General features: G+C 56.1%; 1 protein-coding gene across 1 annotated transcript; it reads left to right on the top strand.

Annotated features, from left to right (window-relative positions):
• Window positions 1-1,508: 1,508 nt before the first annotated feature.
• DRD2 (dopamine receptor D2) lies at window positions 1,509-14,549 on the top strand. The gene is made up of 7 exons (XM_032594967.1): window positions 1,509-1,820; window positions 5,953-6,062; window positions 7,039-7,175; window positions 8,390-8,580; window positions 9,494-9,580; window positions 11,133-11,460; window positions 13,252-14,549. Exons 1-7 carry the CDS (start codon window positions 1,536-1,538, stop codon window positions 13,443-13,445), a joined length of 1,332 nt encoding a protein of 443 aa, XP_032450858.1. The 5' UTR covers window positions 1,509-1,535; the 3' UTR covers window positions 13,446-14,549.

The raw sequence follows: 14,549 nt of genomic DNA, 5'->3' as shown, positions 1-14,549 counted from the left end.
CCAGCCCCGTGGTCCTTCCTCTGCACCCAACCCCTCAGGGGCTCCCAGTCTTATGAGACAGAATCTGGCCCATGACTGGCCCCCCGGTTTCTTTTGCCCCCACTTCACACCCTACATTTTTAGCCAAACAGAACTGTTTGTTGTCTGGCACCGTGTTGTATTCTCTCTAGCTGCAAGGTCTCCCAAACTCTGTTGCCTGGCTATTTCCTCCTTTGGTCGCATCTCAGATGACACCTCCTTCAGGAAGTTCTCAGGCTCTCAGGGCAGGAATGCAGAAACTCCTCATCTCCTCCTCGGGTTCCTACAGCCTCCCAGCTGGTGTGCCGCCACCTGCTTGGCCACACACTTCCATCCTCTGAACAGCGGTTGGAACCTTCCGCCTCTGATCACGTGGTTCCCACTGCCCTTAGGCTCAAACGTAGCGTGACTTGGAAGGCCTTCTAGGATCTTGCACTGGCACCCTCCCCAGTTCAGCTCACGGGCTTCAGCTGCCCCGAATGAATCTCTTCCAGCCCTCCACCGGTGTCTGCTGTCTCGCTCTGTCGTTTGCTTCTGCTGTTTCTTGTGTCTAGACCCTTCCCTGGGCTTCCAGCTCTTCACCTAATGACTTAGGGTTGTCTGTCAAAAGCCACTTCCTCTGGAAAGTCTTATTTCAATGCTTAAACTAGCTTTTGTGGTCCTCCTGCATTCCATTTCCTAGTGCCCGCTGCTTATAGATTCAAGTGCTTGATTCATGGGCTGTTGTTTCTTTTAGAATGTGAGCTGGGTAAGGGCGCCCGGGTGGCTCAGTCGGTTAAACTTCAGACTTCGGCTCAGGTCATGATCTCACGGTTCTTGAGTTCGAGCCCTGTGTCGGGCTTTGTACTGACAGCCCGGAGCCTGGAGCAAGGGCTTTAGATTCTGTGTCTCCCTTTCTCTCTGTGCTGCTCCCCGACTCATGCTCTGACTCTCTCTCTCTCTCTCTCTCTCTCTCTCTCTCTCTCAAAAACAAACATTAAATTTTTTTTAATTTAGAATGTGAGCTGGAGAACCATGTATATTTCGTGCCAGCCCATATTTCTAGCACCACATAGAACAGTGCTCAATAAATATTTATAGAATCAAGAAGGAATGAATGTGTATTCCTGTTCCTGCCCCTAGAAGCTGGAACTCCTCACTAACTTGTCTCCAGGAGGTGGTGCATGGGAGGTGCTTCCTAAGTGTTTGTTGAATAAATAGATGAATGAATGATCAGCTCTTTTCAAGTTCATTTATTTTATTATACTTTTTTAAAAAAAATTATAATTGCTCATTTGTCTTGCCATCTGCAAGAACTTGCCAGCAGAAGAGCGGCAGCAGGCCCCAGCGTTTTAAGAAAATTGTTAAAATACAGAACTGAAAATCCCGAGGCTGGAGAAGTCTACTAACTGCCAGTGGTTGGCTGTAGCTCCGGAGCTTTCCGTGGGAGGCAGCACGCTCTGGGAGGTCCTCCTGCTCACCCGCCGTGTCCGTTTTTCCTGGCCAGAGCCCGGCCACCCAGTGGCCCCGTTGCCCCGATGGATCCACTGAACCTGTCCTGGTACGATGATGATCTGGAGAGCCAGAACTGGAGCCGGCCCTTCAACGGGTCCGAAGGAAGGACCGGAAAGCCTCACTACAACTACTACGCCACGCTTCTCACCTTGCTCATCTTCGTCATCGTCTTCGGCAACGTGCTGGTCTGCATGGCCGTGTCCCGCGAGAAGGCGCTGCAGACCACCACCAACTACCTGATCGTCAGCCTCGCCGTGGCCGACCTCCTGGTGGCCACGCTCGTCATGCCCTGGGTTGTCTACCTGGAGGTAGGTCTGCCCTCCCCTCCGCTGCAGGGGAGCCTGGAGTCCAGGCACTTCCCGACGAATTGCCTGGTGCCTTCTCAGCAGGCCTGGCCTCTCCCTCCACTCCGGGCTCAGTTTTTCCCCTTATGAAATGGGCTTAGTGCCTCTTTCACGGTCCCAACTGCCAGTTGGAGAGTGCTTACTAAGGGTCGAGTCCTCTATCCCTGGCGTTTTCCCGTGTAGCCCTCAGGCCAGCCCTGCGAGGTCACCCCACGACTACCACCATCTCACAGGTGGTGAGCCAGGCGGTCAGAGAAATTCGGTGACTTCTCCGGCATCATGCAGCTGGCAGGCCCCAGGTTGGTTGGTTAGATCATGCTGCAAATGGGAGTGATGGAGGAAGATCCTCAAGGAAGGGAGATGTTCATGCATCCAGACCCGAAGCTTCCCATTCTGTCTTGTCACTTCGAAAGTGGGAGCTGCTACTCCGTGTGCTCCTTATGCCTCCCCTCTTCCCGGTTCGGTCTAGCACCAATGTCTGGGACCTCCAGGCAGGGTCCGCTGTGGGCTGGGCCACAGCCCCTTGGCTCGGGAAGGACCACATGGTCACCCAGGGCTCGGCCCAGGATGGGGCCCAGCTCTGCACTTCCGAATAGAGAGTGGGCGGCCCCTGCCGTGGTCCAGGCACCTCGCCAGGCATTTCGCAGACACAGACTCAGCAAACAGTCATGCTAATCCTGGGAGTTGATACTTTTCTTCTCAGTTTACAGAAGAGGAAACAGAAGCTTTGAGAAGCTGTCTGTCCTCAGATCGCACAGCAAGGGGAGTAACCGGGGAGCCACTTCCAACAGGCAGACGTGGGAGGGTCTAGGGTCTTGCGTCCTGGATCCTGCCCCTCTCTCGGCCTAGGATTCTGGGGTGGAGTCTGGGAAGTGACCAGCCAGTCAGGAAAGAGCCAGCACTAAGGTCACTGCGATCATTGGGCACTTACCTTCCCGTCCTGGGCAAGATAGGGGGGATACACCTGTGCTATGGAGGCAAGTCCCTGGCTGGGAGGGTACGGCTTCCACTTTTAAAGGAAAACATGCCATTTTGTAGGCTTGAGCCGAGGCGACATCCAGAAGAGGGAGCTGAGGTGGGGGAGAGGAGGCTGGCCCAGCGTGGCCCCTCTCCTGGTCTCCGCACCCGGGGGCTCCCCGGGCTTTCTCATCATGCCCACAGGATCACACACCCCTGGTTTTCTGTAGCACAGCCCCAACAGGCTGGGACGTCCAAAATGAATGTGAAGGAAAAACCCCGAAGGAAACAAGCAAAATAACATGAAATCTACAGGTGCCACAGGCCAGGGGTCCACTTCCTCCACGACTCACACGTCCGTGAGTCTGTCCAAGCATGTCTTGTCTGAGGGCCTCTCCCTGAGGAACCCTTCTCAATCCTAAGGCCTCTTCCCTTCCTGCTCCCTCTCAAAGGAGGGTCCCAGGCCTCAGACCATCAGGGGAGAATGAGGGGCGAGTGGCAGAGCAAAGAACCTCTCTGTGCCTCACTTTCTTTATCCATATAAAGGAGATAATCACAGTATGTATCTCGTGGCATTGCTTTAGAATCTAATGAGTTAGTTAATATATGCAAAGGGCTCAGAATGGTACCGCACACTGTAGTGAGCAAGATGTAGAAATCAGCTGTGACAGTGGTGCTGAAGACGAACGTGACGGTGGTAGACATCCAGCACCTGTCCTCATAGCGAGGGCCCTCCCCGTGCCCAGGCAGCAAGGCGCCCTCTACCCATAGTGAAGCATGCTCTGCCCGCGGCTCCACGCAAGGCTTCTGGGCTTCCAGATCTGCAGCTTCTCCCCCGACACTCTAGGATAGAGCCACATCTGTACACAGGCTCTACTGGGGGTTTCTGAGAATCTGTAAGTCCTGTGAACAGATACTTTCAACATAACCAGTTCACCGTTATTTTAAGGGGAAGCACAGTGGTTTGGGGGGCAGGGTGGAGAACAGTATCATGGAGGGTAGTGCTCTAACTTTCTCATTATTTCCCTTTAAAACAAGAGCTGGACAGTGAGCTCGACTTACAGGTTATTGTCCCAGCCATTTTTTGTCCTTAGAGCCTGTCCCGAGGGGAGTCTCAGCCTATCCCAACATCCTGTCAGAGTGTTCTTACAGCCCATATACTCTTTCCTTTCTAAGAGATGCTCTTGTTGTCCAGAATTTTCCACCCTGTTCCCTTCCCAGCAATACTAGTGCCTCTCATAGCCTGCCATGTCAGCACGTGTCTAGCGTGCTAGATTGGATTGGATGTGCTTTACTCTTTTTTTTTTTAATTTTTTTTAATGTTTATTTATTTTTGAGAGAGACAGAGACAGAATGCGAGTGGGTTAGGGGCAGAGAAAGAGGGAGACACAGAAGCAGAATCCGAAGCAGGCTCCAGGCTCTGAGCTGTCAGCACAGAGCTCCAGACGGGGCTCGAACTCACGAGCTGTGAGATCATGACCTGAGCTGAAGTTGGAGCCCAACCGACTGAGCCACCCAGTCACCCCCCGTCAATGTACATGGCTGCCAAAAATTTCTCTCGAGCCTTTGAGTCAGCTGCCCCCAGGCCTGTGGAGGAAAGCCCTCCCTTCTTCTGTGCTCCAGACAGGCCTTTAGGGGTAGGGATTGAGAGCTCCCTAAAGGCAAGGACTATGCCAATACTGTTTACCACTGTACCCCAGAGTCTAGGACAGAGTCTGGCCCATAGTAAGTTGCTCATAAGTGTCTGTAGGAAAGATGGAAGGCAGGGGAGAGGGAAGGAGGGAGAGGAAGAGGGCCCTGGTAGCTCAGACCTGGATCTCTAGGGACATAGAAACAGCTCTGAAGTACTCGTCTGGGGGGGGCGGGCCTCAAGGTGGAGGGTGGACCAGGTGGGTCTGGGACCCTCCTAGCAGCGCCCTACAGGTAGACTCTATTTATACCCGGAGCTCCTCACCCCCCAATCCAGACCTGACCTGCCATCTTGGGGAGTCCTGTGCTGTGATGTGGGCTCACGTGAGCCTAGAGAAGGCAGCTTCCTTCCTGTCTTCTGGGACCAGCTGCTGTTTCTTCACGTCCAACATCAGTGGCTATAGCTCCTGTCACCGAGCTTAGGTGCCAGCATTTGGTTTCACGCCTCAGAGCAGAAAAAAGGGGCAGCTCTGGGAATGAGCATGTTCCAATTAGCCTGACGACTGACAGTGCTATGACAGCAGGATGGGAACTGCCCTGCCCCAGGCCCTGGGAGGGGGGCTTTCCTGCTCCTTTTTCTCCTATTGGTAGAGGCCTAGGATGTGTCTCAGGGTCAGGGTCAGGGTGTTCCACACTTCCAAATTTGCCTGGGCCAGCTCGCTGCGTGAGTGTGTGTGCCTGTGCGTTTAAATGGGTGGTATGGATGTGCATGGGCGTACGGGAAAGTGAGTGTGTGTGCGTGTGTGTCTGTGTGTGTAAGGGGGAGAGGGGTGCAGGAGCGGGCCTCCTCAGTTCCATCATACAAGGATCTATGGGTACAGCCGCCCCTCCCCACCCCCTCCTGGTGTTTCCAGAGCTTGAGCCCAGGTTTTCCGTCCTGAATTCTCCAGGTGCGACAAAGAGCAGAACTGTCTTCTTTGTCTCAGAGCCATGGTCCTCACCGTTGTCCTTAACGGACACTCGCTGCGCCCCGACTGGGCCACACACCATGCTGGTCCCAAAGGAGCTGCCTGGCTCCCCCAGAAACCTGGGATCAGGGCAGGATCAGAAGCTGAGCGGAATGGCCTTGGGCAAGTCACTGCCCATTTCTGAGGCTCAGTTTCTCCATTGGCAGAATGGGATGCAAGTAGATCACACGGATGTTTTACAGACGAAGGCTCAGAGTTGAGGCACGAGGTGTAAATTGGTCATCATTCTTCCTGTCCGGTTTTTGGCACAAAATGGCCCTATGTGGCTAGCAGGGGAGGGGAGCAGGGACAAGTGCCTCAGACAGCCAGGGGCACGGCTTCCCTTTGCTGCCCCACTTCTCTCCCGGGCCCCAACTGGAGACCCGCAAGACCCCCACAGCTGCCCTCTGGGCCTGTGGCCCAGTCTGCCCCAGGAGAGCCAAACTATGCGGCCTGAGCTCATCGTCCCTCTTCCGTCCCCCCTTATGGTGCTTTGTCCCCAGGTGGTGGGTGAGTGGAAATTCAGCAGGATTCACTGTGACATCTTTGTCACTCTGGACGTCATGATGTGCACAGCAAGCATCCTGAACCTATGTGCCATCAGCATCGACAGGTGAGCCCAGCCAAGGTGGGAGAGGGGACCCAAGCCATTGGCCTTTCGGGCTGAAGAGGCAGGCTGTGTGCCTGTGAGTCCATGTGTATGTGCACATGCATATAGGTGCACGTGGATCTGGCTGGGAGAGTCCAGACCACCTCGTAAGAGGCCATGGTGCAGATGGAGATGCTACCAAGGATACCCAGCAGAGACTGGTAAAGAGGAGAAAGTTCCCAATGTTGACGGCAGCCCTAGGTCTGTCGCTTCCTACTTAAGTGACCTTGGGCAGAATGTGCACATTCTCAGAACCCTACCTTGTCTAGAAATCAAGGATGATGACCCCTGTCCAGGTGGGGCCACAGTGTCCGGTTGTGCATTTCCTGTCCAGCACAGGGCAGGCACACGGCCAAGGGGGTCCGGGTTGTGCTCACTTTGTTAAACTATACCCTTGGAGCCTTTCACTGATTTGCACACGCAGGCCACGCGGGCTCCCCTGGCTGGGCTCCCCTGGCAGGATTCTTGGAAGATGAAATGAGCTACTATATGGGAAGTGCTGGATCAAGGAGGCGAATGATTTCCACCGTTATTATTTTCTGCTGAATGGGGCTGAATTCTTTCTCCGAGGAGCCTGGCTACCAATCCGTCAACAAACGCTTCCACTTTCTGTGAGCACAGCATGGGTGCAGTTTCAAAGGTGCAAAGACCCAGACCCTGGTCCCTCAAAAACCTTAAAATCCAAGTAGGGACACTGGAGTAATAGATATGGCCCAGGATTACATGGTAGCCGGTCAGTCACTAAAGTATCACCAACTACCCTTGCTGTCTGAGCTGGGGCAGGAGAAAGGAGTGATTTAGGGTAGACAGGCAGCCTTCAGGGAATTTCAGACAACTGGAACTCCCCAACGTGTGGGGTGTCTCTGGTGTGTGCCTGCTGTGGAATGAGTTCCTGGGCCTGCACCCCAGACTCAGGGTCCCCTGCCCCGTGACCTTGCAGGTACACAGCCGTGGCCATGCCCATGCTCTACAACACCCGCTACAGCTCCAAGCGCCGAGTCACTGTCATGATCGCTATCGTCTGGGTCCTGTCCTTTACCATCTCCTGCCCACTGCTCTTCGGACTCAACAACACAGGTGAGTCCTGTCTCTGTCTGCCTGGGGTTCCGCTGCCCCCCTTCGCTGCACGGGACCCCGAGAGAGCTGAGCCCCTGGCGCAGACTTAGGGGGATGACCTGTTTGCCAGCCTAGGCTGAGACCAGGCTGGGTCTCCCCGGCCAAGCCTGACTCTCAGTTGTACCTGGATGGGCCGGAGAGGAACAGTAGCTTGAGGCATAATGGGGTTGCGTGAGGAGTGGGGGTAATGATTCAGGAGGATGTCTGGCCATTTTCAACTTTGTTTATTCAACCGAAACAGGCCAGACAGCCCCACCAACTGCATGTGTTTGCGTGTGTGTGTGTGCGCGTGCATGTGCACACATGGGGGGGTGACTACGGGGTCCCATCCCCACCCCACGGTGATGCTGTTTGTGGTAATGAGGCTGCAGTCCAAGCTGGCCCAGCTCTGCACAGACCTGAGTCCTCTGGAGCAGGAGAGGTAGAAATAATAGAAGCTAGCCCACTGCACCTGTCCTGTGTGTCTGACGTAGAGGAAATAGGTGTTGGCCTGCCTGCCTGCCGGCGTGGGCAGAGAGCTTTCTCTCATCAGGCAGGCTCCAGTGAGGCAGGTGCACCTCTGGAGACCCTTACAGGGCAGGACACCAAGAAGCCTTGCAAAGTACCTCTTGTAGGAATTCCAAGACGTGGGGAATAGGCTTATTCCCTGAGCATATGCTCAGATCAATCTGGAAAGGCCCTGAGATAGAAGTCAGACATCTTCTAGACCAGGAAGGGAACTTGGAAACACATCAGAACACAGGGTTGAGCAAATAGGACCAAGTCACCTTGTCCCTAAAATTGAAAGGTGGTAGACCGCCCCCATGTATACAGCAAGGGTTAAAATAAGGGTTTACTCTTTGACAATAATTTCCTTCTGTTATTTTTTCCAAGCACACTGGCCCCACTCATGTGTTCATGGGCAATAAAACTAATAATGAAATAAGGAGGGAATGTTAATGGGAAAACTCAGAAGTAGTCCATGAGAGCTTAGCTTTTTGCTCACAGTTGTGATTTGAAATCTCTGGTTTACGGTGCACATTCATTTACATCTAGCATTTCCGGGTGGCCTTAGACACCTAGGCTTACTCTCTGTGACCTCGCTGCTGGAGTCTGGCGGAGGAGGGAAAGGCCTCTTGTGGCGCTGTGGCCCCGTGGGATGCTGACGTCCCCTCTGGGCTCTCCTTCCCCCCCAGACCAGAACGAGTGCATAATCGCCAACCCCGCGTTCGTGGTGTACTCCTCCATCGTCTCCTTCTACGTGCCCTTCATTGTCACCCTGCTGGTCTACATCAAGATCTACATCGTCCTCCGCAGGCGCCGCAAACGGGTCAACACGAAGCGCAGCAGCCGGGCTTTTAGGGCCAACCTGAAGGCCCCGCTCAAGGTCCCCAGATCCCCCACCCCCTCCAACGCCCACACCTCACCATTATCAAGGGAGCTTGCCCAGGCGCAGGTGGAGGCCCAGGGCAGTGCAGTGGGGCGGGGCTTAGGCTGGAGGGGGCTCCACGGACCTGGACCTGGGCAGGGCACAGTCTGAAGGCGTGGACCTCCGTGGGATGACCGAATCTCCAGGAGCCGGATGGAGGCAGGGCAGGTGGTGGACACCATCTGGGAGAAGTCTTTGCTTGGAGATCCTTGTCTGAATGCACCCTCTCCTCTCCTTCCTTTCCCATCACTTGTCCTTCCTTGCTGTGGCCCCTCTCTCTGCCTTTCCTCCCTCTGTGCTTCCCTCCCTCCCCTTTACCTTCCATGCTCCCTGTGCTCCCCTCTGTGTGCACCTCCTCCTTCCTCCCCGCTCTTTCCTCCTCCTCTCCTCCACCTTGCTTGCATTCCCTCCCCCTTATGTCTTGTGAATTCTCCCCTCTGCTCAGCCCTCCCTGTATGGGAAGACAGTATGTGGGCCTGGAAGGAACCAGGATCTTGGGGTTAGACACATCAGGCTCAAGGCCTGGCACTGCCACCTCTTTTGCTGAGTGACCTTGGGCAGGTTGCTTAACTTCTCTGAGCCTCGGTTTCCTCATCTGTTAAATGGGAGTCATAATGCCAGCCTCTCAGCGTGGTCTTGAGGATTCAATGTGAGAGGGATATGAATATGTCTAGCATGTGCCAGACCCTTAACAGGTACCCCATTAAAGTCAGGGCCCGTTTGTCCCTCGTCCTGCCCACCTTTTCCCCTCACAGGACCAACTCCTCCTCTGCCCTTCTCTGAGCCCCGGTGCCCAGCCTGACCACCCCACATTGGGTGTCTGTCCCCAGCCGCCTGCCTGTCATGACCAGTGTACTGGCTCACTCCACAGGGCACCTGCACTCACCCCGAGGATATGAAACTCTGCACCGTTATCATCAAGTCCAATGGGAGTTTCCCAGTGAACAGGAGGAGAGTGGTAAGTGCTCAGGTCAGGGACCCAGAGCCAGGTCCTTCCGCCCCTAGGGAAACCCAGCTGCCGTGATTCTCAGAAACCCCACCGGCAGCGCACATCCCAGGCTCCCCCACTTTGCCTCTGAGGCCAGACTCACCATGCACACCTCACAAGCAGGCATGCAGCAAGACGGCTCGATTCTGCAAGGCACAGATAGGCACCCCTAGCGCAAGAAAATGGTTGGGAGAGAGGACTTGGCCGTAATAACATAATTCAAATAAGAAGAGTGGCTGTTACCATTCACTGAACACCCACCGTGTTCCTACTGTCTCATCAAATCCTCACAGCGACCCTGAGAGGTAAGTCTTATTGAGCTTATTGATTTTAACTTTATGGAAGAGGAAACAGAGGCTCAGAGAGGGTAGGTAACTCACCCGAGGCGAAACAGTGAGATAGCACATATTTGAGCCCAAACCCACATGACTCCGAAGTCCACGCCTCTGCTGCTCTTCCCTCTTGCATGTGCTTCCTTACTACAGGCAGGTTCTGGGGCTGGAGGCTGGGCGTGGAGGGGGTGAGTAGGGGAGCGAGCAGAGCAGCCTTGGGGCTGGTGGGGCAGTGCAGCCCGAAAGTAGAGCCTGGAGACGTGGAAGCACAGCAGACCCCAGGCTCTGCCCAGAGGAAGTAGCAGCAGGGTCCCAGCAGCAGGTGCCGCAGCCCCAGCTGGGCCAGGGAACCCACCCAGGGCCGCACACGAAGTTCAGGTCAGGTGTCCACAGGAAGCAGGGTCCCCACTGTTCACTTGCACGGCAAGGGTAGGACTCCCTTTATGAGATGGGTGCCAGACGGGCACTCAGGACTGGGACGGGGGCAGCAGCTGAGTTATATCACCACCCACCCCCACCCCCCCCCCCCCCCCCCCCCCCGCCACTGGGTGCAGAGCAAGGCTGTATTTGAGAAGTTCAAGCTGACACTCCATGGTCTGGGGAACCTGGGAGGCCGTGAGTGGATCCCCACCAAGGCCGCCAGGTCAGCTTGGCAGGAAGGATTGGGGCGAGCCCTGGGGTTAGCCCTTTGGCACGGGGATCAGTCTACAAGGAGAATGTGGTGGGGTGTCTCAGGTCTGCCTGGCGGCCCCTCGATTCAGCCCAGCAGGAAGAACAGGGGTACCCTCTATGCAGTTAGAACATGAGCTCCTGCAGGCAGGCACTGAATGCCAAACCAGTAATGTATTCCCAGCAGCCAGCTCGGTGCCTGGCGCTCACTGGTGTCAGTAAGTGTTGCTCAGTCAATAAGAGAGAAATGCTGGGGGTAATAAGCCCTCACAGATGGTTGTGGGGTTATTGAGGCTGCATAAGTATTGCTCGGGGCCAAGTGCTGGGGATGACCCCGTAGGCAGGGACTGCCCTGGGGCCCAGACCGTCCCGACCTCCCCGTGTTCGGCAGAGTGACCCTGTGGTGTTTGCGGGAGTCTCTAAAGGAGGAGAGGGCAGGGCCGGGTGGGGCCAGGTGAGGCTGCGTGGCTAATGCCTGTGAACTGGCCTGGCTTTACCCAGAGTTCTCTGCCCCTGTGCAGGAGGCTGCCCGCCGAGCCCAGGAACTAGAGATGGAGATGCTGTCCAGCACCAGCCCCCCCGAGAGGACCCGGTACAGCCCCATACCGCCCAGCCACCACCAGCTGACCCTCCCCGACCCATCCCACCACGGCCTCCACAGCACGGCCGACAGCCCCGCCAAACCAGAGAAGAATGGGCATGCCAAAGACCACCCCAAGATTGCCAAGATCTTTGAGATCCAGTCCATGCCCAATGGCAAAACCCGGACCTCTCTCAAGACCATGAGCCGCAGGAAGCTCTCCCAGCAGAAGGAGAAGAAAGCCACCCAGATGCTCGCCATTGTTCTCGGTGAGTCAGGCTGGCCGACGGCCGCAGCCCGGCTCTGTCCAGCCATCACCGAGGAAAGGACCCATCACCATCACCATGGGTCCACCCACCAAGATGGGTCCTGTTACCTGCCATCCCCTTCCTAACCATGGCTGGCGGGCCAGGGGACCAACACTTTCTCAGGTGCAGGCCACTCCCACTGACGTACCCCATTAGGTAGATTCTATAATTATGCTCCTTTTACACATGGGGAAACTGAGGTCTGGAGTGGGTATATAACATGCCCAAGGAAGACCTATGATTTAAACTCAGGGCATCTGACTTCAGAGTCAGTGAGCTTGGCCAGTCAACCATGGTGACCTCCAGAGCATCATGGTCCTGGGCTAGTCACCATTTCTCTCTGGAGTCCCCTCAGCAGGAGATTGCTTCTTGGGGCTGTTGTGGTGGTCAGATTGTACACAAAGGTGAAAGCATTTTGTAAAGTGCAAAGCAGTATACACAGGGATGTGTTATCAGTATGGTTTGGGTAGTGTTGCTATTGTTGAGGAACTGGAAATTCAGTTCACTTCAGCTCAACCAAGACCCTGTGGGACCAGAGCTGTGAACAAGGAAAGGGGGCTGGAGGGGGGAGCCATCTGAATGAGGGCATGGCTCTGTCAGCCAGGCACGTCTTTCAAATAAAAGTTTCCTAGAAAACCCCAGATGGCGAGTCAAAACACAAGACTGGATGTGATGTGATGTGGCTGGTTGGGAACAGGAGGGGCCAATGTGACTGTGCCTTCCCTGCAGCACCCAGGCTATCACGGGGCACCCTTCCAGACCCACCATCCCCTCTGACCTCCGGCCAGTCCTGTGGCGTGAGCGGGACCAGAGTTACTACCCTGCTTTTATGAACGCACGCACAGGGTCACCGCAGGTTAAGGGACAGAGCCTTGATCATGCGGCTGGGGGTGACAGAGGAGGGTTGTAGCTGTGCCCTCTGCTCTGGCCCGTGGGGTCTCTCTTCAGTCCTGGGGACTCCCGGGGTGCTTGTGGGGCATTCTGGGCTCATGATGCCACCATACCGAGAGTCCCGCCAGAGCACGAGGTCCTGAGTCAGATGGACAAAGCAGGCGGGAGGGAGGTTAGTCTAGGTCAGAGCGTCCCGAAGCAGCAATTAGGAAGAGGTACCCCCCAAGGGCTGGGGAAGGCATAGGGAGAGCCAGGCCACTGGTGGGACAGACCTCAATAGACTGGAACTCAGCGGGTCTTGGCTTCATCCCTCATGAACAGGGTGGCCTTGTGTACATCACAGGGCCTGTGGGAGCCTCGGTTTCCCGTCCACCTCACAGGGATGCCAGGAGCCTAAGTGAGATGGGTATCTAGCTCTCCCTTTTGTCCCTCGGGCCCAAAAGGTGCATCCCCAACCTGCAGTGACCAAATGTTCCACTTCCGGCCGCTGAGGAAGATGTGTTTCTCAGAGATGACCAGAAAGTAGAGTACATATCTCCGTCTCTACTGACTTGTGTCAGAATGTTAACCTCGTGGATTTGTCTTCAAGCCCACTATCCTTCCCTGTGGGGTAGCTGTTATTATACCCATTTGACAGGTGAGGAAAATGAGGCCGAGGGAAGGAAAGTGGCCTTCATTGCAAACGGGTGTCAGAGACGGCTCTAGAATCTGAGGCTGAGACTCCTCCTGCCTCCCCTGACTCCCCTGCCTCCCCTGCCCCCTCCTCCTGCCTCCCCCGCAGGGCTCCTGGGCCGGGGTCTGTCTTCGTGCGGGCCTTCCCAGCCCAGCCTCTCCCTGCCTGACTGCCGCCCTCTCCCCCAGGCGTGTTCATCATCTGCTGGCTGCCCTTCTTCATCACCCACATCCTGAATATACACTGTGATTGCAACATCCCGCCCGTCCTGTACAGCGCCTTCACGTGGCTGGGCTATGTCAACAGTGCCGTGAACCCCATCATCTACACGACCTTCAACATTGAGTTCCGCAAGGCCTTCATGAAGATCCTGCATTGCTGACCCGCTTCCCGCCTCCCTGCCCAGGCCAGCCGGGTCTCCGTTCCTGGGAGCCGTGGATGGGGGTGGTGCAGGGCGGACTCGGCCTTCTCTTTGTCCCTGGCAGGCTCTAGCTTGACTCCACGCCCCTCAGAGCTCGCACACCCTCACTCCGCCAGGGTAGTGCCGGGGAGCCAGGCATGGCGCCAGCCCAAGGGCTGGACCCCTGGCTCAGGGGCGGCTCACAGAGCCCCCCCCCTCCCACCTCTAGGCCCTCTCCCCTTGGCACCAAAGACACAGCCGCCTTCTCTGACCTTTCTCTGGGCTTCTGGGGTCACCAGGAACAGGGGCAGGGCTCAGAGGCCGTGCTTTCTGTGGGGTTTGGCCTGGTCTTCGTAGGCCTGTGCTGGAGCGGGCAGTGTGGAGGGATGGACGGTTCCCACCCCACAAGGCCCGTGCCTGGGAAGCCAGAGCTCTTGCCAAGGCCCCAGGAAACTCAGTCCTGGGAGACCCATGTAAATACCAGACCACAGGGTGAGCCCCAGAGAAGCCCAAGCCAAAAATCTTCATTCACTCCCTTTCCTGCCCGATGGGAGCCTCTGTTTCCACAGCAGTGGCTCCCACCCCACCCCACCCCACCCCACTGTGCCTCCAGCAACCCATGTGATTTCCACACCTGCTGAGGGCAGGAACCCTGGGCTTGAAAGGCCCCAGGAAGGTCTGCGGGGAGCGGAACGTCCCCCAAGCCCATGCTGCTGCCTCCTAACTGACTCGGTGCGTCCCTTCTCTAGCAACTGTTGGGCCAACCTGTGAGAGGGCAGGGAAGGTGGGCTTGTGGCCGCATCCGGGGTCCGGGGTGGATGTTGGTTCTCTGGGGAACTGCCTCCTGCCACACTCTGCCGCAAAACCACTCTCCTTTGCCTTTTGCCTCTCCTCTCTCCTGCCCCCTTCCCCTTCCACTTTCTCCGCCTTAGAGGAGCCCATGGTGAGGGGGCTGCTGAATACCACTTAGCCTGGGCTGGCCCTGCCCTGAGGGAGGAGGGAGGTTGCAGTTTGTGGGCGGGGCCCTGGGTCCCAGACTCTGTAACATCACTACACATGCTCCAAACTAATAAAACTTTGACAAGA

Source organism: Lynx canadensis, chromosome D1, assembly GCF_007474595.2.
Source record: "Lynx canadensis isolate LIC74 chromosome D1, mLynCan4.pri.v2, whole genome shotgun sequence".
NCBI lineage: Eukaryota > Metazoa > Chordata > Mammalia > Carnivora > Felidae > Lynx > Lynx canadensis.
This window is presented reverse-complemented; position numbering and strand designations above follow the sequence as displayed.

Coding starts and splice junctions, on each gene's coding strand:
- DRD2 (XM_032594967.1), top strand. CDS start 1,536: ATGGATCCACTGAACCTGTCCTGGTACGATGATGATCTGGAGAGCCAG. Junction 6,063..7,038: donor TGTGCCATCAGCATCGACAG/GTGAGCCCAGCC, acceptor GTGACCTTGCAG/GTACACAGCCGTGGCCATGC. Junction 8,581..9,493: donor ACCTGAAGGCCCCGCTCAAG/GTCCCCAGATCC, acceptor CTCACTCCACAG/GGCACCTGCACTCACCCCGA.